The sequence below is a fragment of the Physeter macrocephalus genome, chromosome 20 (assembly GCF_002837175.3).
Source record: "Physeter macrocephalus isolate SW-GA chromosome 20, ASM283717v5, whole genome shotgun sequence".
Taxonomy (NCBI): Eukaryota; Metazoa; Chordata; class Mammalia; order Artiodactyla; family Physeteridae; genus Physeter; species Physeter macrocephalus.
The window spans coordinates 72,026,062-72,050,814 of NC_041233.1; the positions used below are offsets into that span (position 1 = coordinate 72,026,062).

Here is a 24,753-nt window from a genome sequence, read left to right on the forward strand (position 1 = left end):
ATAACGCATAAAGAGAAAGCACTCAGCATAGGTCTTAGCCTCTGTATAAATACGCAGATGTAATTTGCTACCAAACAGTAAGTTCTGTCCCTGTGAGGGGATATCTTATACACAAAGGGCTGCTAAACAGTGTCCATGCTAAACCTTACTTTTCAAAACTATTTTCATAGTGAAGTGAGTCTGTAGGTCTTACAGAATACTTGCTGCCATACATCAAATAATAAGACGCGTCCTACTGTATTTTTAAAAGACAAGGAGGGCTCATGTACAAATGAATATTCATGCTGTTTTATCTGCGATAAGAAATTATGACAACCAAATTAAGATTAAACATTTTAATCAACTATAATAAACCAATAATCATATATAAAAATTCTGATTCATGCATCAGATTACATAAATTATACAACTGTCATGTTACATAATGCTTACATACTTTGGAGTTTGTACCTGCAAAAATGTATACAAGTTACTAGAGCATTTTACTAAGTGTAATACTCTTCAGTTATAAATAACGCTTGTTGTACCTTTCAAATACCTGCTAAATATATACATTTCTAGATCTGCAGCATTTTTTTTTGTACCTCAAAATCAAACCACCCCTAAGATCGAAGACTGACAGGCCCAAATGTATCATTTGTTACGACTTCAATTCCATTGTAAGAGTGTATTTTTTGACATGGAAAATAAATGAAATAAAATGTCAACTCCAGTTTAATGCTTGAAGAGCTTCTACACTTCTTATTAAATACACCAGAAAACCCATCTTATGCAGATTAATTAGTTAAGATGCTACCTATTGCATATTAAATACCCCCAATGATTGCATCTGGATTATTAAACTTATAAATCTGTGAAAATGGGGGCTTTCAGTGTGTGCTGACAGACCCTTCCATGTACAATCATGAACCAGCAGCACTGCGATCCTTCGAAGAGATCGAGGGAATGAGCATGCTTCATATTTCATCTACACACACACAAGTGACACCAACCATATCGATAAGACATATGAGCACACAGACATCAGAAAGTTTCACCTTGTTTTACAAATCCAAGGTAGGCTGCTTTTTCTAAGAACCTGAGAGGAAAAAAAAGTTCTAGTGTAACAATCTCTAGATATATTAAAGACAGCAATTCTTTTTTTTTTTTTTTTTTTTTTTTTGAGATTCTCCTTGCTAAAGAATAAGCACCCTTATGGGGGTGGTAGGCAGTGGGGTGTGAGAGTGGAGGAGTTGGTGAAGGATGTGAGGAAAGCAAGTCTGTCACTAGCGAGCTGAGTTTTACTTAGGTTTCCATTCACGAAACCCTTTTAAATACAGGCAACATTTTCATAGCTGGAAAATTACAACGAAATCTTCACTTACTGCTAAAAGCAATAGCTGTAGTTATGCATAATCTATGGATAATACTACATTCATGGGAGGATGGCAAAACTAGGCTCAATGCAGAATACAGCAGCAAAAAGCAATACTTAAATATTTTTCGTGAATGGGTGACACATCATTTTATATACAATTCTAAGATTTATTCCGTGGTATTTAATAAATGAACTTGAAGCCTAAGTGGTAGGACAGTTATGTTCAATACTTTGAAGCTGAATTTTAGAACTGGGAGGGGAGCTGGTTGTAGAACTATACTGTTTTAAAAATATTAGCAGAAATATTTTTAATTATGTAACAGAAGTATGTTAGCTTAAGACAGGTTTGAGACTATTATAAACTCTGCAATTTAAAAAAATCCTCTTATTGGTGGAAATATTTTTGAGCATGCCTTTTTTAAGCATAAAAGCAAAAGTAAACTCTGTCTATAAGTCTATTGTGCTGCGCGTTATTTAATGAGTACATATGTTTTATTTCCTTGTCTAAGTTACTAACAAAATATACCATTAGAATACTTAAAAGTTATAGTTTGCAAAAATAAACTAATGGGATCTTTTGGCCTTTTTTTCTACAACGCTAAAAATTAAAACTACTCTATTTGCACTTCTGCCCACAAACACAGGAAACACTGTTATGTTTACTTAGGAACTCATTTTTACTTTTTGTTTTTAGTTCCTTATATTGACCGATTGATTATGAAAAAATATATATAGTCAGTCTGATTCCAGGTCACGAGTGAAAGAAAGTTCATAAACATCGGAACAGAACATTTCGGGCAGTGATAAATGCAGATTCAGGTTTCAATACAATTCTTGTCTCAGAATTAAAGACAAAAATATTGATGCAGTTATAACCAAATCATTAACGTATGGATAAGTCTAATCCTTAACAGTTTTTATACAGGCAAAGAATCCTCCTTAAAAATGAATTTCCTCATAAAAAGAATGGCAGTCCCTTAACCATACTTTTTCATGAGCTCTATTTACATAAAACATATCCCCAGTACAACACTGGCATCGTGGTTCATTCTTTAAAGAGTAAATTTGGCCAAAACATATTAAAATATCTGTAGATAATGTCGTAATACTGCAAACACATGGATTTTAGTACTTTTAAAAGTGTAAGAAGAGCCTCAGTTATACTAGCAACAGAAAAAACAAATACTAAGAATTGTGCAACATTTAATAAATGTTAACTAAAAATGGCACCATGTTAAAAAGAACTACCAAGACCTCAAATGGGAAAATAAAATTCAATACCGGATTGTGAGGTTTATTACAGAAATTTAGAAGTGGAGGAAAAAGTTGGTGAAAGCTATTTTTCCTTGTCTCCTATTAAAAATTATTTAATTTTTTGTATTTCAGAACAATTTTCAGAATTTCAAAATTTATGCTCTCATAGAAAAACTGAAGAAACTCAGAAAAATACAAACAACAAGGGATTTTAGCTTGTGAATATAAGCTTGGCCAAGTGTTATCTGAGTCAAAATATTAAACTGAGCAAAACTATTATATGTGCTTTGTATTTAACTCTCAATGAAGTCTCAGTAGAGATAAATATTACACAGAAATGCATTTGGTAAAAGATTGGGGAATATATGTCTCCATATACAGGTGAATTTTTCATCTTAAATTTCCTTTAGAAAACACAGATTCAGTATTTCATAGTACGTATTTCAGACTTTTAAAGTTAAAAAATCAGCAGATGATTAGTAATATTTTTATATCATTTTCACTTTAAAGACTAATTTTGTACAAATTTATAAAGAAAATTCATGAGAGTAGTCAACATTTTTGGGGAGCAGACTTAAACACAAAGCTGACACAATTTTGTGATACTGATCTATCCTTACAGGGTGGCTGCAGAATAGTGTAAAATGTCATGCTAGCAAAGAAAGATCTATTCTAAAAACTCACCCCTCCTTTAGTAACTCTTATTTTGGTTCAGAAACCAAATGCAACCATCTGTTCCATTATTTATGTAACTTAAAACCAAGCCTAATTCTTCATTCCTAGAATTTGTTCATTGCTTTGGGTTATCAGGCATCAGAATGATCACCTACTTCCCCCCCCTCCAAATTATGTTCAGATATAACTTCCTAATATTTTCTTTGCTAGTACTGAATATTTTAAAGACACTCAGAATCCCAACAAACCACATCTGCTTATCTTCTGCTTATAGCTCAAACAAAACTCAAATATTAAGATAAAAAATTAATTCAAGAAATTCATGCTGTTGCAAAGTTAATGAAGTTTCCTAAAATACATCGTTCTTTAGAAAGGGGCTTTAGATCATTACTTTTGGAAAAAGAGAAAAGATTTGATGCTGGAATAATATATAGTAGCAGCTTATTTTGAAACCAAGGTTCACATAGTCAAGAGTGATTTGAAGCAGCTTCTGTGTAACAAACCATTATAGTAGCAATGATGATTTGTTTTGCATTGATAGAGCACACATATATTTTCAAATTAAGAAATCCTAATTGGTATCCTAATTTTAGAGGCAACCAGTTGTCTTTAAATGTTCTAAAAACACATGTATATATGAGGTATATGCATGTATTTTATATACAAAGATACATGAACAGATTATTCATGTACATATATGTATATAAAATATGAACTTTTTTTTGAGTAGTGTTTATAATGAGCAGTATTCCTGCAGCTAAATCTGTACAAACTGACTTCTGAGAAATCAGCCACAGTATCAGTTCTGCGTGATGAGAAACCTGTTCCTGAGGAGTAAGTCCTGTACTTCTGAAGGTACTTCTAGGCCTACGGCAGATTAGCGGGCCGGCACCAGCACCTAAGTGAATCCTAAGGAACTGCTTGTTCACGAGAATCTGGCCCATTTTCACTTTAAAGGTTTAAATTATTTAGCTCACTTCAAAGGTCACTCTTGATAGTCCCTGCTAATATTTACAGGTGAAACAATTCTTCACAATGAAGGAGAGTATGTAATGAAACCTGATAGTGTGGTCTCTCTCAGTAACAAGCTTTTCTTCTATTTTTTTCTCTCTCTTTCTTCCTTTCCTTTTTCCCCAATTATAAATGCAGAACCATTGGCTTATTAACTATTGGAGAACTTGCCAGCTTTCCTGGATGGCTCGTATGGCACTCTGAGAATACTGGGCGTCTCCTCCATCACCCTTACAAGGAGGTTGTCGATGTAGTCCTCCAGCTCCCGGATGTGGGAGTCTTTCCTCCTAAGGAGCTCTTTGTGTTTCACCAGCTCCTGTAGTACCTCCTCGTAGGTCAGACTACGATAGCCTGCAGTGGCATCAAAAGGGTTGCTGTCCTAGAACAGGATAAAGACGGTCACTTTAACAGACAGCACATCAGGGGCAAATTATGAGTTATTTTGAAGTTCAACTGTTTCAAACCCTCGTCAAACTTTTCTCTATCCTTGGCTAGAACCAATGTGACAGTTCACAGAATGGCTAGCCAGTTCTGAGAAAAGGACTAAAGCAGATACACCAAAGCCTTGATTACAACTCTAAATTCTTAAATATAAGAAAATGACCATGTAATTTAAGATTAAGTTAAGAGATAAAATGTTCAATAATAAACGTAATTAAAATAGACAAAATCAAAAGATCTGTAAGAATTAACTTTAGGAAATATAAGAAGCTACTGAAAACTATACATTTGGATATTAGTTTAGTCCTCGTGGAATTGCTTCCACTGAACTGTAGTTTAATGTTATGCCTTTGCCTTTTTATCGAAGATGGTTACAAGAAACAGCAATATCAACTCTGCTTCTCCAGTTTGCTATGAAATGTTGATGGCATTCAGAACTAAATCCATGAGCATCCTTTATAAGAAGCTCCATGGGAGTAACTACAGTTTTAACTTATAGGCAAATAGAACCTTTTCTCCTCTGAGTAACTAGTCTATTTTCTCCTCCTAGTACTAACACCTATACAATTTATTTTATTTCCCTTTTTGCCTTGGTTGTCAGGAAACTCAAGAGTTGAACTACAGTCATGCTAACACTTAAGATTAGTATATTTGCATTCTCTCCCATTTCACTTACTTTATTTTGTTTAACCTTATTCTGTTGGTGAAAATTCTCTTAACACAAAGGTACAAACATAAACCCAAAAAAAGGCATTGATTCAAATCATTTTTATTACAAAGCATCCTAATATTAAAAGAACAATATTTCTCAGAAATTTAATCAAAAAGGCACTGTAACATCATCTATTTAAAATGCATACTATTTAGATGTTTCATTATGTAAAATATAATGCCAAAATAGAAAGTAGCAATCTTTATGCCTTCTTATACATAGTTCTATCACTACATTCAACAACTTAAAATGGTTTTCATCGCTTTCTTTCCAAACATTTCCATTTGGCTTTAAAGAAAATAAACTAAAATACTGAGGAAATTGGCCTTGCTCTTAAGGACTAATAGTATCTAATCTATTCAGTGGAGGACAGAGAACAAGGACTGGTGAATGTAGAAAGGTCTTTTTTTTCCTTTTTTGTCATAGGAGTTAAAGTTGTCTGTATTCATTTTCAGGATCTATTTTAATTTGCTACGCATCCAGGAGTTTTCATCAGTAAAGCCGAAGTGTAACTTTTTATCCCCTCCTCCCCAGGCCCCACGACTTTACTGCACCAGAGAAACAAGCTAGAGCACAGACACCAATTTGATGCTTGTGTTACCCAAGCACACTCCCTTCTCTAGGATAAAGGCAAAACAATATTCCTGGCTGAAAACTTCTCCAATCCATAGAATCTCTCAGGTTTTGCAGAGAAGATATAGCTTGCACTACACCTTCAAAGATTTTGCCAGGCAGAAATGCGTAATGGGCATCTCAAGCAGTGGCTCTGCTTGTTCAAAGGAGGGAGCAAGGTTCAAGGCACAGTGGCCAATAAAGGTGGTCAGTGGAGTACGGCTGGGAAATAAGGTTCGGGACAGGGCACAGAGAGAGAGGCTGAAACAGTGGGTTCCAAACAGACCATCAAGGGTGTCTGATGCTATCACACTTAGTGTTATGGGAAATGGAAAGCCCATTGAAGGTTTCTAAACAGAGGAAAGATGACTAAAGCTAAGTTTTAGGAAGATGGCAGCAGTGGGTAAGATCATTTAGAGGGACCGCGATTAGTTACAAAGCTATTTAAATAGTAAAGACAAAAGTTAGGAGGAGCCTCTACTAGATTAACAGAATAGAGAGGATGCTAAGAGGAAGTTTAAAAATGACTTATTTTACCATTAGAAACTGGGTATAGATACAACTTTATGAATTAGATTACCTTTGTCCCCCAAAACATTTCAGAATATTGCTTTACAACAACTAAAGGACAATTCTGGAGATATGTGTTGGTTTACTTTTTATTCTCTTCTCTTTCAGATCAATTAACCTTTTGTTAGAATAAGTATACACACATATTTACTAGTTTAATTGGTCATAAGTAGTCTAGAGATACAAAACTTAGATTTTCCTAAACACATTCCTATTGACATTGATTATACTCAGCAGGTTTCTGTAGAAAAGGTAAGACATACCATAGAGCTAAGTATATTTTAAACATTAATTAAAAATAAGCTAAAGTTTCTTACTTTGACCTAAGTAATTCTGCACAAATTTGAGACAGAAACCCACCGAAGTCTCACTTTCCTTCTCTGATAAATGAGATGTTCTCTAAGGTCCCTTTCAACTCTAACATTTCCTGGTCTGCAAAGAGGTTTTTCAGAACTGCATTCTAAAAACTTGATTATGTCCAACTAATGTGATTTTATTTTTCTAATACAATATTTACTGGAAAATAGCAGTTCTTGTGAGAACTGCAGGGATTAATGAAATTAAACTAAATGGGATTCATTACCAATTGATTGTTTCACTTTTTTTCTTAATTTAACATAATAATAGCATCAGACTGGGCCTCTCTTAATCAAATTATACATATATGAACTGATTTCTCCAAACTAATTAAGTGATACTATGCAGTTAGAAAATCATTTATATTGTTACATTTAACACTATACCAGTGCTACCGGAGAATGTAGTTAAAATAATTTTTTAACATTTCTCTACAGACAATGAGGATGAAAGACATGTCAAAAAATTCTTATTTTGACATAAGGAGTTTAAATTAATGCCACGATACAAATCAATCTAAAATTTAATCTCTCAAAATAATCAATTATTATCCCACAATATTATTCAACACTTAAGATATAAGCCATAATCTAGAGTATACAAATCCATTATTTGGCTTATTTTTCCCCCTCACAACCATCTAATACTTATGGATAAACAGATTTCTTGGAAATACAATTCTGACCTTTTCAATAAATTTTCCATTTGTCCTTTTATGTGAAAAATTTACCCCAAATTTCTGCATCAAGTTTTTATGCAAAAAAACATCTTAGAAACACATGTACTATATAAACTATATTCTGGAAAAGAATATAAAATAATCGAAAACAGTTTTATGCTTAGTTCCACATTTTATCCCATATTTGAAAATCATGTAAACCTTCTAATTTTAGGCATAAGATTCTTATAAATTGACTAATATACTCAATAAATACATCTATCCTTCTGTTTGTTAAAATAATTCCAAATAAAATAAAGCTTAATATTAACTAATACAGTAGGAAATTAAAATATTTTCTGGTTACAAAAATTATTTTGCTTAAAGAGGAAAACTCTCAGGCAAATATAAAAATGAATTATTTTTTCAAAAGATACTTTTAATACTGTTCTTGGAAAAACTAAAATTGAGAAATCTCCAAACTGGTAAAGACTCAAATAACCTAACATGGGACTCCTGAGTACTCTATAGTTTTTCCTCTAGCACTCCATATAGATGGCACATATGTTTTTAAGATGTTTTCTTATATTGAAATTTAATGTAAATTTTTCTTCTCTCTTCCCTTTCATAACCAATCCTTTTTCATTCCTACCCAAACTCTGTTAAAAATTTCCATATGCAGATATAAGAAAATAAGAGTTGGGTGAGTGAACAGAATTATTACATTAAGTTGTCTAACTGGAATTTTAAATAACAGTTGTGCAAAATACTTTGAGAATTACTAGTGATCTATTTCTACTTTACTCACAGTCTAGCCTTTTAAACTAGGAAATGTATATTTTTTACAATATTTAAATTTCAACAAAAGCAAATTATCAAGACTCAAAATAACTGAAGATTTAAAGAAAGGTTGTCCTGGTAACCAAATATTGGTGGGGTACTAACTGACATCCAAGGCAACTAGAGGAGAGAGAGAGAGATAAGATGAAGGCTTGGCATTCTCTGATCATCTCATTATTGTTCTAATGAGGAACTTTGCTCTGGGAATATCATCTCAGCTACTTTCACATCTTTTGTGCTACTCCCTTCATCTCCCTTTCAGTTCTTAATTAGGCCTTAAAGAGCTCACACTGCCCTTTCAACTGGCTACTGCTCCTGTTTAAACACTGCTTTCACAGACAGGTGTTGGCACTAGCATATAAGACATACAAACTTAATTACAAAATACTATGTCCAGAAGGGGAAAAAAAATATAACTTGGTGGACAGCTATTACTGAAGAACTTAAGGTAAATTACTTCAAACATCTTCTAATCTTCAACATAAAACTTGTTCAAATACTTTTTTTCAATAACGATCAGTAAGAGGATGAGCTTTCTCCTCTTAATTGTATCTTGCAGTAAATTAACAACACCTAGTAATCCTTTAACTGTCATTTAGAATGGTTAGTATTCCAGAGAAAAATAATCACACATCAAGGATTCTTTTATCACCTTTAAATCCCTTAACTAAAACAATTTTCACATTTTATTTCTTTAAAGAATTCTAAGGATGCTTTTACGGCAATAAATTACAAGATTTGGAAAAGTACATTTACAAGCACATAGAAATTGTAATTAAGGTTACTTAATAAACAATAGCTGCACATAAAATCGATTTTTTGATGTCGCATTTTGTTTGAGATTAAGTAACGGCCTGATAGAATTCATTTTACTATCTGATCAAAGGCTGACTTCATATATTCTGACGTTTCTCGCCAGTCTTCCATAATATAAAGACTTGAGTATTTATGAAACATCAAAACGTACACATCATGTACATTAAAACAGCAAAAACACAGTACAAAGTCCTCTGCCTCTATAATGTTTTCTACCATTTAAAAGACAAATGACTGCATTTAGAATGGTTTACACAACACCATGGTTTCTTCTCAGCCTATCACACCATAGAAGACTGTGTTATGTTATTGCTTTGAAAAATTCTTATTATACATCTGGATCACACACATTAAGGACAGATGGTTCAAACAGCAACCCCCAGCCTCTTGGAATAAAGGCTCTATTTCTGTTATTCAGTGAGAATTTAGTTTCCTACCAAGACATGTGCCCATATTTTTGTAAAGCAACTTATTCTTTCTAGGCTTAGTATAGTATGTAGAATAGACTGAAGATGTACTGCAACTCGGAACAGCGGTCGAAAACTGGACTTCAAATAACAATGAAATGAAGTTAAGACATCTGAATAATCCTTGCAAAATATGTGAGTTAATTTAGCTGGTCGCTACGAAGCCTGTTAATATATTTGGTTTTGTTCTGACTTGGAAGGTAAGTGTCCTAAAGGATCTTTCACACACACTCCTGGTTAAATGGGTCTCCGGCCAGGAAGCTCTTCCTACTGTTAAATGTTCACAAGCAGGTTTATTCTCCCCTCAACCTGATTTACAACAACAGTAACAAAATGCAAGCTTTCTCCACATACTCTTATTTCACAACTATAATGTTGACCTGACATACAGCTTTCATATCGATTTTTAAACAGTCTGCAAACAAAACCTGTATATTCTAAATTGGCTTCAATTATAACTATGTTTGCGTACACTTCCATAGATCATACGTAAGTCACACCCTATGGTATATTAAAGATAGAGTTTGAATTTTGCTTTTTTTCTTTCCCCCTAAATCATCACACTAAGCTATAATCTGTGGGTAACTGAGGGATTCAAGGAGACGGAGGCCTTTTTAGAAATGTGCCCCAGACAGAAAGACGGCTTGTGGCCTGGTTTTTGGTAATTCTCTAAGCCCCTCTGCAACTTACCGGGATTTTCCTGAGGTCTTCATTACTTGTCGGATTCATATGAAAACTGAGCAATAAAAGACAAACATAAATGTTAAAAGCGTATCATAGTACACGTGGGAGGAAACATAAAAACAGAACATTTTAACCAACATTGCAATAACAATTTCTAAACTCCTATATTACCTGAGTGAGTGAAATTTAACCCAGGATGTAAAAGAAAAACAATATTTACTAAACATTCTAAAAGCAGCTAGTTTAAACTTTGAAGGAAAACCCTTCAGTATTATTAGAACTGAAGAACTGTGCCTCTAACATGTAGTTTCTAAACATCTTTAAATATAAGCGATTTTACCTAGTGAGATATTTTATAAAATTAAATTCTATAATGTTATTATTCATTTTATATACACACACTAACTTACCTTAGGCCTTCTGATATAAAACTATAGAGACTTAAATAAATTTAGGTTGGGAAGACTGTAGACTAAAAGAGTTGAAGCAATCTTTTAAAACAATTATTTCTATAGGTATTAGAAAAATTAACCTTTAAATGTTATCCTGTCAAGGAGAATGAATTCGGAGCTGTGTGAACCATTTCTGTCATTAATGAATTCCTAAGTAGCTGGTCTTCAAAATTTAAATACCCAAATGGACCAAAACAAAATGGATTTCTTGCATGCACAGAGGACGAAAACATCACAGCTGAATGCTATAATCGTCTTCTTCTTTGAAACATGTCCATTAGGAAGGGGACTGGAACCAAAAAGAAGCTAAACTTCAAAGCCATCTGGTGAGTAAATATTTCATCGTTGCTATTCAAGTTTAATTTTTACCCGGCACTTAAGAGTATTAGCCGTTAGAACCTCTACAAAGCATTACTGTCCTAGGAACCTTTTTATTCCAAAAAAAAAAAAAAGACTTAACTGTAAAAATTTTTTTTTCCCATTATCTGTGCTTTATCAGCCAAATAACTGGAATCCTTTGAAGAAATTCACTTTTAAAACTTTTGACTGTATGCACAAAAAGTCTGGACACTGAGAAGTATCTATTATTACAAGTACATATCCCCAGCTGTAAATCTACAGGGCATGCAGGCATGTACAACCACCTCAAGAGAATTTCTCACATATCCAAGGTTTCATTTGTTATGACTAAGATCTGCAGTACTCGCTTCCAGAACCGATTACTGACCTTTTTTACCTAGAGCTCCTGTGGATAAATGTGGTATTTCAGTAGAGCTGGGTGACATGGTAGGGAAGACTGAAACATGTTTTAAATACCTACGATGCACCATTTACAGGCCGACTCGGCTGACCCATTTTCTCATCCCCTGTACCTTCACCGTCCTTATGGTGTTCTGTATGGTCCCAGACTAGAGTCACTGTACCGGCAAAGTCTCAAAAGCCTGACAGAAAAGTGCCTTAAAAGAAAACAAATACAAACCCAAAATACATTATCATGTGGTACCCCTAGGCCTAGAGTGCCGGGGGAGCAGCTGATAACACGCACGGTTCTCAGCCTCCCTGATTTTCAGTCCAAGGAGGCCAACATCAGGGACCAGTGGGACTAATCTCTCCTTGATCTCACAGCACGTTGCTCTCTAATAGGTCAAGAAACGCATTCTGCTGTATCTCTCTCCATCCAACTGTGACATTCTCGAGGACAAACTGATTTACATTTAGTGTAACGGTACACCGTACTGGTTACAGGCAGAGAAGTGCTTGAGGGCCCTGGAACCAGGTGGTGTGAACTCAAATCCTGGTTCTGCCCTCTACTTACTTGCCTTTGAGTGTGTCTGGGTTCCTTCCTCTGTAAAATGGGGATGGTAACAGGATCTACCATGTAAGACTCCTGGGAAGATTAAATGAGTTGACCACATGTAAAACACTCAGCACAGTGGTTAACAGACAGAACATGTTCAGTAAATTATTTATTTAATAAACATCTGCATAGCACTTAGAAAGTGCCAGATACTGTGCTAAGCACTTTACCAAAATTAACTCATTTAATCTTCATAACCCTTAAGGTAGGTATGATCTTCATTTTCAAAAGAAGGAAATGAATCACAGAGAGGTTAGGTAGCTTGTGTGAGGTTGTCCAGTGGATGAGTGTTGGAGGCGACACAGTCCTAGACCTGTTTTCTGCTCACAGATCTACCTAGTGAGCAATGGCCGCACTGCTGAAGCCCTGAACACACAGGACACGTGGATTAATCTGATGTTGTGAGTAAGCACACAGGAGAGGTGCCCTCGTAGGGGGAGAGCACTCCTGAGAGTTAAATTCTTAGGCCACCCAGAGGAAGGAAACGTTCTACCGCAGCATTAGTCAAGGAAGGTCTACTAAGTCAAGGAAAAAGTAGAACTTAAAATTACATGACGGTTATAGGTTCGGCAGGCCAGAGAAAGAGGACTCTGAAGACACATGCTGTCTGGGGCTGCCGGACAGCGGTGCCACTGCAGGACACGGAGGAGACTGGCAAACAGGCAGCAGGATGGGAAGGAGCCCTTGAAGGGTTGTCATGCAGAAGATGAGGCTCTTAGAGCTGATCCATAGAGCAATAGGCCATTTTTGACACATTTAATCTTCCAAAAATGTTATTTAGATGTTTCATATCTATCCTATCACATCCTTGAAGAATAAACAGCATTATGACTGTATAAATTTCATTATATGTCTCAGGAAGAAATTATTGAACTGAGAAATAGAAATGCTGCTATTGTATTTATCGTAATGAGTTTTGAAGGAACAGACATTTAGGACAAAAATTTTATCAAAATCACAAACCTAACCAAATGTACTATCCAACGGCTTTAGCCTATGGGACTAAAGTGAAACTCACTGACAACCTGCAAAGTGTCTGAGAATTCTCAAGAATGGTCACAACTGTAAGGGAAAGAGGTATGGAGCACAGCGAGCCCCAGCTCTTTGCCATCGTACCCGAGTGTAACCTAAGCTCGCCCACACTCTCCAGCAGCCCAGTGCAGCGATCTGAGGCCAGGGCTCTGGTACTGGCCATTGTCTGGAATCTAAAGGCAGAACCCCTCCCCTGTGTTCGGCTTTATATTCACAAACTGACGTGTCAAATACATGACCAGCTCAGTCATTCACAGCTGCTTTTTTTTGATCTGTCCTTAAGTGGGAAAAAAAAGTTAACTGAACTGGATGAATTAGCTTGGGGAAAAATGTCTCTCTCGAAGTGTGGCACCAATTTATGCTATCTTTCTTTCTGGACTGCTTCCTCATGTCAGACAAGATACTGAATAATGTAGTCTGCTCAACTGAGTTGCTGACAGGTTAAGGAAAATGGTGTTTTTAATCAGGTATAAAAATAAACATAGACATGCTCACACTGAAAAAGTCTACACAAATTTAAACTTCAGAATTCAAAAAAATTAATTTTTGAAATCAGAACTGAAAGAGTTTGGTGGCAGCAGAGGATTTTAAAGTAACTTTGAGACTGATCAAAATATTTTTAAATTCATATTTTTAAAAATAGTTTAAACTAATAAAATGCTTTACCTTAACATTCTGAAGTTTTTAGGTTTAATAAAAGCTTATTTTTTACCTTGTGATATTTCCAAATTTTACAGAATTTTTCCTAGTAAACTCTAAATTTTAAAATTAACAGTACTCAAATGTACTTCAAGGAATCATTAGTATCTCTTCAATAACGTCACATTAATTTACTTTGAAGTTAGGATAAATACTGAGTAAGTAAATTGGTGAACCTTGAAACTGTCCTTCAATTTCTGCTATGGACTAGTCTTCCAAAGATAAGCCAGAAAAGCAAACCAACATTTATAAAGGGATAAAACTGACCAATACAGAAATCACTAAAGCATTCGTCAGTGATCAGAGTTTTCTTCTATGCCCTTCCTTTTCTCTTTTTAAAACTCTTTTTGCTCTCTTTTGGAGCAATACCTAAGAAAGGGAAGAGACTATAAACAGTGAAAAAGTCCGTCATGCCAAAAAAAAAAAAAAAAAAAGCCCACAGAAGAACAAAGATCTATTAAAACTGATTAACTAGCTGCCTTGTCAGTAAAAGACAATGCAAACTGTGTAAATTCCTAGCTCTAGGATGTTAAATCTTTGAAGGAGAAGTCACATAACAACACCTGAAGTTCTTTCCAAGGCATTTAAAAACAACTATTATTACATCTTCCATGATACCTCTTTCCAAGCCCTGTTACTGCTGGAATTATAAAGCTAAGTCCACTTTGCCCTACAACTTGACTCATTTTGTATTTAATAAGTCAATTCAAGTTATTTGCAAAATTCAGGACGTGTCCTGCTTGTCTGGGAGGTGGGGAAAAGAGAGAAAAGCAGAGTGGAGGAGTAACTTTCTTAAACACCATTCAGTTTCTTATGGTGTATAGGAAATAAGTATAACTTTATCACAGAAGAACTTCGGACATTAATTCTTTTCAAAGGAGAGTATCCTACTGATCTTCTTGTTTAGCTGACAGAGTGGGCTCTGGAGACCTGGAGCTTCACTTTGGTGACAAATGTAGTTGAGGGGGAGGGGTGTAAACTGAGAACTACAACATAATACAAAACCTTTAATGAGTCTGAAAAGAGGAAAAGAAAAATACACCATTTACAGCGAAGCAAGGGCAGAGAGTAATGACACCAGCCTAGCGACGACTGGTACCACTGGACTTTAACCATGGTACCAAGCACCTTTGTGAGGACTTTGCATGTTAACCCACTTAATCCTTGAACAATCTTACAATGTGAATTACAGAAGAGGAAACAGGCACAGCAAATCAAGAAGCTTGCTCAAGGTAACACAGTTACTAAGGGGCTAAGGATTCAAAGAAAAGCAGCCAAAGACCACCATCCAAGCTCTTTAGCCATAAACTGCACCTCTCCCACACCGGGGTTCAACGTCCTCAGTCCTACTGGGAGCTCAGAGACAGCTGGTTTCAAGGAGGCCAACACAATTTCCTGAGGATTCTTCCAATCAGAATGACTAAGAAAAGTACAAGACTTAGACAATCTTCAAGAGATAGAACAAAGGCTGAAAAGCAACAGGTACTGAATTTTTTTCCTGTTGGCCCCTCCTGCTCCATTCTGCCCCCCTCTGCACCCCAGAAGGCTGATCTCTGGAAAGGGTATCGCCTGGGTCCCCTTGCCCATTGGCTTCCAGTTGTGCTCTGCCACTGGGAGGCACCCGCAAGAGACTGGAGGACAGAAAGGAGGGGAGACAGGGTATTATTCCAGCCCTATCCTACCAACCTCTTCAGTCCCGCTGCCGCACTGCAGCTTTACCAGTAGCTTCTGTACAGACAGCGACAGCTGTTCCTTCACACCTAAGCATGGCAGTCCCTTCGAGATACTGCTGGGCCCTAGTGCTCTACTACCCCTTCCTTGGTGTCCTAACCCTAGCCACCCCTCTACACATGGTATCTTCACTAAACTTTCTTCAAGTACTCATTTTGAGTGTGTCATTTGTTTCCTGCTAGGACTTTAACTGATACAAGAATATATAATAAATGCCAAAAACTATTCACTTAATAATTTAAAATAGGAGAGAAAGAAAGGAAGCCAAAGAAAAAGTGCAGTTCTGAAATGGTATAACTGAAGTGACTGGGGTTTGAAGAGTACCACTGCACGTTTCTACACTGCCTTACAATTTATAACACATTTTCACACACGGAGCTCCTCTCAACTGAGCAACAGTAATCAGGAAGGTGGGGTGCGATCTCTCACAGTAAGATCTCATACAGCTGAAATTCCATCTGATCCCCCTCACCTTCCGGTTCTCCCACTCCCTCACCCCATCAGACCTGCTCTGTGGACCCCCACTGTCATCCCAACTGTCTCCTAACCTGTTTGTATTTCCTCACCCGTCTCGCCAGAGCACACTTACAGTCCATTACCCCTCAGATGTTCCACCACTTTCATTTTGCCCATCTCGCAGCCCTCCCAGCTCCCTCCCAAGTGACTCCTGCTGTCTTCCTGACTTCACTGCCTCACCTTCTATAACCTGAAACACATCCCCCCGCCACCGATACTCACTGCCAACACACGATTTTCACTTAAGGTAATAGCTTCCTTCTCTTTAACCTCTCAGCTCCCTTTGATGACTGTTCTTTCTGAGACTCTCCCCCTCTGTGATAATGTGGTGGCCTAAATTTTCTCCTATGTTTCTGATTACCTGTCTTCTTCCCCATTTCACCCTAGGTGGGAAACACTAGCTATTTCTTAACGTTCTGTTTTCAAACCTCTTTTTCCACTCTATCTTGGAAATCACTACTTCAACTGCCACCACTGTATGGATGGATGATTGCTAAATCTTTGATCTTCAACCACAATCACTTTATCCTTTGCAACACCGCCTTTACAAATGTCTGTTTAAAGTCTCAGACTGGGTATCTTACCTGCGCTTAGCTTACCTCAAAGTTCTCCCAAACCAATCATCATCTTGACTTCTCCATTAGTTCTGTCTGTTTCTTCCTTCTGGTACAAGCAGTCTCCTGGTCACCAAAGGTGAAGCCTCAGAGGCACCCCTGACTCCAGCCTCCAGCTTGTATGCCTCATCAATAAGCTGCCAGATTCTCCCCATTCAGCTTCTGGACATGGATCTGTCATTGTTTCGTCACTACTCATTTTCACAGCTACCTTTCTGCTCACAAGACCACATGACCACCTAGACTATAACAGCCCGGACCACTGTAATAGCCTCCTCTCAGTCTCTGTCACTCCTCCTTTGTCCCATCCAGCCTATGCAACATGGCTGGGTAGGACATTCTAAAGCTAAAGTCTAACCTCATTATTCTGCCAAAAAACTTCTGGCCTCCACCTTCCTCTGGAACAATAACAAAATCTTAGCCTGGCTTTCAAAGGCTACTGGGCTTGACGATATTTATCTTTCCAAACCTACTGCCCACCACCCAGTACCCAGGTACAACCTATTAAACTGCTCTAAATTTCAAATTTTATTTTTAATCAAGAAATAGAAACTTCACCACCTATTTCAAAGAATTAGGATTAAAAGAGAGTTAAAATGGAATGTTTTGTATGACAAAGTGCCATTCCAATGTCAGATACATGAACCTAGATACAAACCTTACATAAAAATCAACTCAAAATTGATCACAGACCCACAAAACTATAAAACTCCCAGACGATAACACAGAGAAAATGTAGATAGATGATCCTGGGTATGGTAATAATTTTTTAGATACAACACCAAAGGCAAGATCCACGAAACAAAGAATTTTTATAAGCTGGACTTCATTAAAATTAAAAATTTCTGCTGTGCGAAAAAACACTGTTAAATAGAATGAAAAGACAAGCCACAGACTGGGAGAAGATATATGAAAAAGACATATCTGATAAAGGGCTGTTACCCAAAATATACAAAGAACTCTTAAAAGTAAACAATAAGAAAAAAAGAATCCAATTTAAAAATGGGCCAAAGATCCCAACAGATATAAAGATATACAGATGGCATTAGGCATAAAAAGGTGTTCCACATCACATGATATCAAGGAAAAGCAAATTAAAACGAGATACCACCAAACACCTACTGCCGTGGCCAAAATCCGCAACACTGACACCACCTAATGCTGAAAAAGATATGGAGCAACAGGAACTTGTACCATAGGATCCAGCCATTGCACTCCATGGTATTTACCCAAAGGAGCTGAAATTTATGTCCACACAAAAACCTACACACCAATGTTTATAGAAGCTTTATTCATAACTGCCAAAACTTGCAAGCACCCAAGATGTCCTTCAGTAGGTAAATGGATAAACTAGTACATCCAGACAATGGAATATTATCCAGTGCTTAAAAAAAGAATGAACTCTCAAACCATGAAAAGACATGGAGGAACCTTAAATGCATATTACTTAGTGAAAGAAGCCAATCTGAAAAGGCTACAGACTGTATGATTCCAACTATATGACATTCTGGAAAAGGCAAAAACTATGGAGACAGTAAAAACATCAGCGGTTTCCAAGGGTTTGGGGGGAGGGACCAGTCAATAGGCAGAGCACAAAATATTTTTAGGGCAGTAGAAATACTCTGCATGATACTATAAAGATGAACGCACACCATTTTATTAATACATTTGTCAAAAGCCACAGAATATACCACACCAAGAGTGAACCCTAATGTAAACTATGGACTACATATAATTATGACGTGTCAACGTAGGTCCATCAATTTTAGCAAATGTACCACTCTCGTGGGGAATGTTGCTAATGGGAGAGGCTATGTGTGTGCAGGTAAGATGTATATGGGAAATCTCATACCTTCCGCTCAATTCTGCTGTGATTTCAAACTGCTCTAAAAATGAATTTTTTTTTAAGTTTGCATTTTGGGTATCTATCCTAATCCCTGGCCTCCCCACCTCTTTCTACTACAAACTGCTTAAAGGAAGGAATGATATCTCAATCTTTTCAGTCCTAGCATCTGACATAGTACCTAGGGTATGGCAGATGCTTAACAAATGTATGCTGAATAAATTAACAGCCAGTGCTTAATAAAAATTGGGCTAATAGTTGACTGAGTAAATCAACAGTAGGTCAATACAGGTTTCGATAACAAGGTATCAAGTCCCCAAAGAACAGAGGATATCGTTCTTCTGAATAACAAAGATCACTTTTATCTAGACCTGACAGCATATTAATGGAATATTTTTCCATTCTTTTTAAGACAGAAAGAATTACTCTGATACTTAAAACTGCCAATATGAATTGAAATAAGTTTCAAATTGGTGACTTCTAATATAATCTATTCAACTGGCCAGTTTATCCCGTTTGCCAACCAGGTCTACCAGTTTAGGTATTTGACCACAATACAGATTCAACTGAAAATTTTCTGGTAAATCCTGAAAACATTTATTCCATAGAGGTTCAATGTTAAAGGAGTTTAAAGAAATGTTCTTAATGATTCCTTTTATAAAAGCCCTAAAAAATGAAGTGTCCAAAGAGAGATTCCACTAGTAAACTCAACCTTTAGCACATTTCAATTATGTCTATTACACGTGCAAATAGGGCTTAAGAGCCACAGTGCAACTCAATACTGCTTTTTTCCTTTCTGTTTTTTTTTGGAGGGGGGAGTGAGTACCAAATCAAATTAATGCTATTAGAGATTAAAATACTCCATTATCTCTCCTGGGACTGGGCAGGCACACTAATACCGCGATGGCAAAACAGAACCTAATACATAACTGTCTACGGGGATTAACAGTAATTTACTTATTATTATTCTCACAGGGTATCTTCTATGAGATCTCATAGGCAAGACAATTAGGAAATAGTGGTCAGTGACACAAAAGATCATGGACAGCAAATTCAGACCTAGCTGCTTTTCCATCATGAAATGGTAATGACGATACTGCTGAAGAAGTCCTAAAACTTGAAGACTGAAAGATATCCATGAAATTAAGGCATGTTTCATCAAAAATATCACGTTCAATCAAGCTTAACTTACTCTTTTCTCCCGGTGAAGAAAAGAAATGATTATTTAAAATATAGTCAATCAAACAATTCACAAATTTCCAAACATAATCTCTATGAACTCCAAAAATTCTCCATTTCTTGAAAACTAAGCTTCTCAAACCTTGTTCTCTTTAGTACCCCTGATCCATGAGAATAAATCTGACAACAAGCATAAAATTGCCTTGACATCTCAAGTTTAACTTAAAAATTCAGGTAGATTTTTACATTTACTCCCTATGATAATTGTGCTTCTCTTAGTAGAAAAAGAATCTCTTCTCCTTAAATCTTTAGGAACCTTGTCACTCTGGGAAATTGTGTTGTGATTATCCTGTTGCTCTCCGGAGACCCTGGTCCAGTGTCTGTCATATATCCACTAGAGTCTATTTGAGGGTACGGGGGAGTGGAAAGCAAGTTCTGTTTATTTGGAAGCCAAACAGTGACACCGGACAGAAGCGATGAGAACAAGGCACCAGGGCCCTTGACAGGGCCTGACGGAGCACAGGTTCTGTCTGCGATCAAGGCCAACCGAGCATCCTTGATCAGCCTTTTCCTATGAGGAGAGGTTGAGGACAACCTGGGCAGAGGTAACTCTTCCAGGAAGGTGGGGGGCGAAGCAAGTTGGCCCACAACACCCTTGGCCAAAAGTACCACAAGCTGGCTCTGTACCCAGGACAAAGCCAAGTTCTGGAAAAGAAGCCTTGGTGCCCTCTGGTCACCAGGAAGGCCTCCAATGTTCAAGGACACCCTGCAATGAGGCCCCTGGCCAGAAAGCAACTGCTTCCTTAACCTGTCATCTCTGCAGACCCTTCAAGGAGAGGCACTCAAGGCAACCAGACTTCCTGGGGCCCCTCCACTGGGTGACACAAACCCCAAACTCCTGTGTATCCTCCTTGGAAGCAGAGCTGTTGGGGTGACTGGGGGATTTCTGGCCATGCTACACCCTAGGCTGAAAAGCCCAGCCTTAAAACATTCTTGGCAAGTAAGAGCTGGTTTCGCAGGGCTACGAAATTAATAAAATTTTGCTAGAAAAGAATTTACTGTTTTGTGTAAAGATGCACTCTCCAGCCCCCTCCCCAAAATAGATAAGTATAATGATTTTACTGGAAATTATACATTATACTATCTCTCAGAACGTTGAGCTCGGAGACTACTCGAGTAGAATCTTATACTCTTGGTTAAAAAACAAAGACAAAAGAGTGTACTTTCACTGATAAAGAAATGAAAGAGCCAACTTCTAAACCTTGGTTAGAAGGGATATACTACTACCTGTGTGAATTTCCTAAGGCAGGGACCCTTTTCACAAAGGCGACTCGGAGGGGTTTTTAGTAAGCAGCATTTATCCTTCTTACTATGATAGTTCTGAACAATTTAATTTGAACTCAGTCATGTGAGTTTATGAAAACCTCATCATGCTTTAAGGTAAAGCCACAGCTTAGATATTTACCCTGCACTGTCCTTATTAGTGCTATGCGATAATTTCTGAACACAGGATTTTATAGCAATACTGATTAGAATACCTTTGCCTTGAAAGTCATAAAATAAATTTTCTACTTAATACAGGGAATACTTTTACTTAATTTCAATGTGGCTTAGTTTATTTCATCAAAGATTATTACTGAACATACATCTTGAAAAAAACTTTTATCCGGTTTACTGTTTTCTACCAAATGTATGTCCTTTATCAGTCGGTGAAAAACGAGCTCGTAAGTTCTTTTATTTACGGTTTTTAAAGTTGAGAATATATTGTTACTTGTAAATAATTTCATTTAACTTATTTAAAGCAATTGTTACAGATTCTGTAGATGCTTTGTAATAAGATCATAGCAAGAGCTACCATTTCCAGGTTCACCATGTGGCAAACCTACCTTCAGCACTTTATGTGCCTTACATCATTTAATCTCTTCCACAACACCAAGGTTGTTATTCCATTTTACAATAAGGCTTAGAAAGGCTAAGTAAGGTCATATAGCTATTCCAAAGACTCAAATCCAGACCTGAGTCCTAAACCTGAATTCTTAAACCTATCTTATACTCGCTTTAGGATATTCTACTATTACTGTATTTAGATATTCTATTACTATATTTACACTTTCATGTAACACTGAAAAATCCTCAGGTAGAAGTAGTTAATCAAATATACCTTCTGAATCAAATATTAAATTATGTTTGGTATGATTTCCATTTTAAATTTATTTGGGGCATTTAATTTCTTTTAAAGTGAAAAAATCTACATGAAACAATATATTGTTCACCTCAAGTAAACAAAATATGTGATTAACCTGAATACCCCCTTTCCCACACCAGGCTCCATAACAAAGAGGTTGTTATACTTAATGCAGAGCTGCTGCAGGGCACTCACTAATTGGCTCCTGGTAGCCTAAAGTAGCAAACATACTTCCTCAGGAACCTACCAGGCAGGGAATGACTGACAAAGACTATAGCTCCAACTAGAAAAGCAATGGTAAAATTACTAAGTAGTTAGCAGACAACTAATGATATAATAGTACACAGTCACAATTTATAAAACATTCCTTCAAAACGCATCTCACAATTTTTAAAATAAGCTTTCTTGCTATTTGCTAAAACAATTGTCTATCTACTCACTCCCAACGTAAAAAATCATGTTCAATGGTCAGGAACAAAAGTTCAAAGGCCTCTTCCTTGAAGAAGCATTTCCCAATTTCTAGCAAGCTGTTCCTCTCCCTTCCCGCAGCAAATGCTGTGTTCAACACAGTTCACTCTGCCTGGATTACAGGTCACTGCTTACACATCCCTCTCCCTAGTTTATGGGGCTACTAGTAACCTATGAATCTTATCTTCAACCCAACCACCCCTAGCCCTAGTAGAGTTTTACAAACATGTTTGTGAATATAACTTTAAAAATTGGCAATTTGAATTAAGTTTTATCCTGGACAAGTTGATCCATGTAATTGCTATTTAAGTGGTATTAGCACTTTTGTCAGAAACATACCTAAGCTTAAAATAAATATATAAAATACATAAAACATTTTTACTTGATGTATAATATATTCAAAATAGTTACATAGTACTGTAGTTTAATATTTATATTAATTCTTACACATTTACATTATAATTATCTGTCATATAATAATACTGAATTATATTTAACGCATCAAATAATCAGGTAACACTACCACCATATATTAAATATATAAAAACAGCACCCGTATTTTAAAAATTAAAGCTTTATTGCTATGAAAAAAGGTAACCACAGGTGATATGGTCACAGTAGTCCAAAAGGAAATGTTCTAAACATAGAAGCAGGAGGCCTGGAAAAGTGGTATACAGAAGTAAGGGAAAAGTATAAAAGAAAGAAGTTATTCTCTTAGTGAGAAGCTAACAAAAGGGGGCAAGGTTTGGTAAAGCCAAAAACCACTGGAGAGAAATACCTGGAGTAATTACAGTGTTAAGGTGAACACATTTTAAATGCATTAAGTCCACAAGCAGTTACAGAAATTTGCATTCTTGTGTTCAAAGAAGCCAAAATATTTTCCGGCTTTCAAAAGCAAATTCTCAAGAACTGTTATTATGTTGATACTAACTTGCTTGTCTCAAATAACTCAAAACACATAATTCCTATTCTCTAAAAACAAAATTCTAAAATAAACAAGACAGCACCTCATTAAAAACACAAAAAAATGTAACCCTCTCCATCAGGACTGAAATGCCAAGTTTGATTCAAGACTACAGACCTGACATTGCTGTAATACAGTTTTTACAGTACTGTGATTCACCAAATTGAAGACACCGATGGAAGACACATCATTGGAATAATCCTCCTTGTTTTTTCTTCTTTACTAGTCCCCCACCATCCCTCCCCTACACACACACACACACACACACACACACACATACACACACACAAGCAGAATGGTTAAATCCCATCTATATTAGCCCAGAAATGTATCTCAGACAGGTTCCCTTCTTCTCCATCCTCACTGTCAAGTGACCTCCATCAACTCTCACCTCAACAATCACAGTAACTTCCCAACATGTTCTCTTGCCCCAAAGCCTCCTCCCTGTTCCCACTCCTGGCCCCAGCAGACCCCCCCTCCATGCTACAGAGTTATCTAAGATATTATTACTCTGATCATATCACAACCCAACTGAAAAGTCTTTCATAGTACCCCAATGCCTATACAGTGTCCAGTCCTGAGCATGGAATTCAGACCTAATATTTACATGCCTGCTTTTATGAGCTCTAAGAGCAGGATTTATATCTTAATAACCTCTGCTGTCCTTGTCTATAGCAAGTATTGCTCTTATTAGAGTACTGCTGTTCATCCAAAAATAATGAAAATGAAAATATCATTTGATTATCAGATCTGAAATTCAGAAAAAGTCATACTGATGGCCTGGAGCAGCCACACATCGGAAGCAATGGAATGAATCAGACCTGCAGGGCTTTCTTCATATTCTTAATCTTCAGAGTATAACATGTTTATAATAAAGGTTTGCTGACTGGGAGCTTTCTGAACCAGAACTCGATTCATACCCCAACAATTTCAAATTTACACTGGAAATAATTAGACCAAGTATCTGAAATTGGGGCTCTCGAGTCTCAGACTTAAAGGTACCATAAGAGCGTGACTGGAGGGACCTTTGCATATTATGTAAAAACCAAACTGAGGCAGGACAGTCTTCTCTCTGCCCTGGACCCTGACAGTCTTAAACTGGACAAGGAAAGTAGACTGCCAATTTGGAATGGACAATTTTAGCCAAGAGGCCACAGGTAAAAACTAAACGGAATAAAAGTCTAAATTTAGAATCACGTAATTTATGTCTCTTCAATGTATTGCTCTTAAAATATACATGTTCATTGATGGCAATTAAC

General features: G+C 36.6%; 1 protein-coding gene across 1 annotated transcript in view; it reads right to left on the minus strand.

The window, feature by feature from the left end:
- Nucleotides 1–406: 406 nt before the first annotated feature.
- The window catches only part of RAB11FIP2 (RAB11 family interacting protein 2), a 41,361-nt gene continuing 17,014 nt past the window's right edge, over nucleotides 407–24,753 (minus strand). The window contains exons 4-5 of the mRNA XM_007111121.4: nucleotides 10,461–10,506; nucleotides 407–4,676 (exon numbers count right to left, since the gene is read on the minus strand). Coding sequence (XP_007111183.1) covers nucleotides 4,449–4,676; nucleotides 10,461–10,506 — 274 coding nt within the window. The 3' untranslated portion in view covers nucleotides 407–4,448. The remainder of the gene's footprint in view (nucleotides 4,677–10,460; nucleotides 10,507–24,753) is intronic.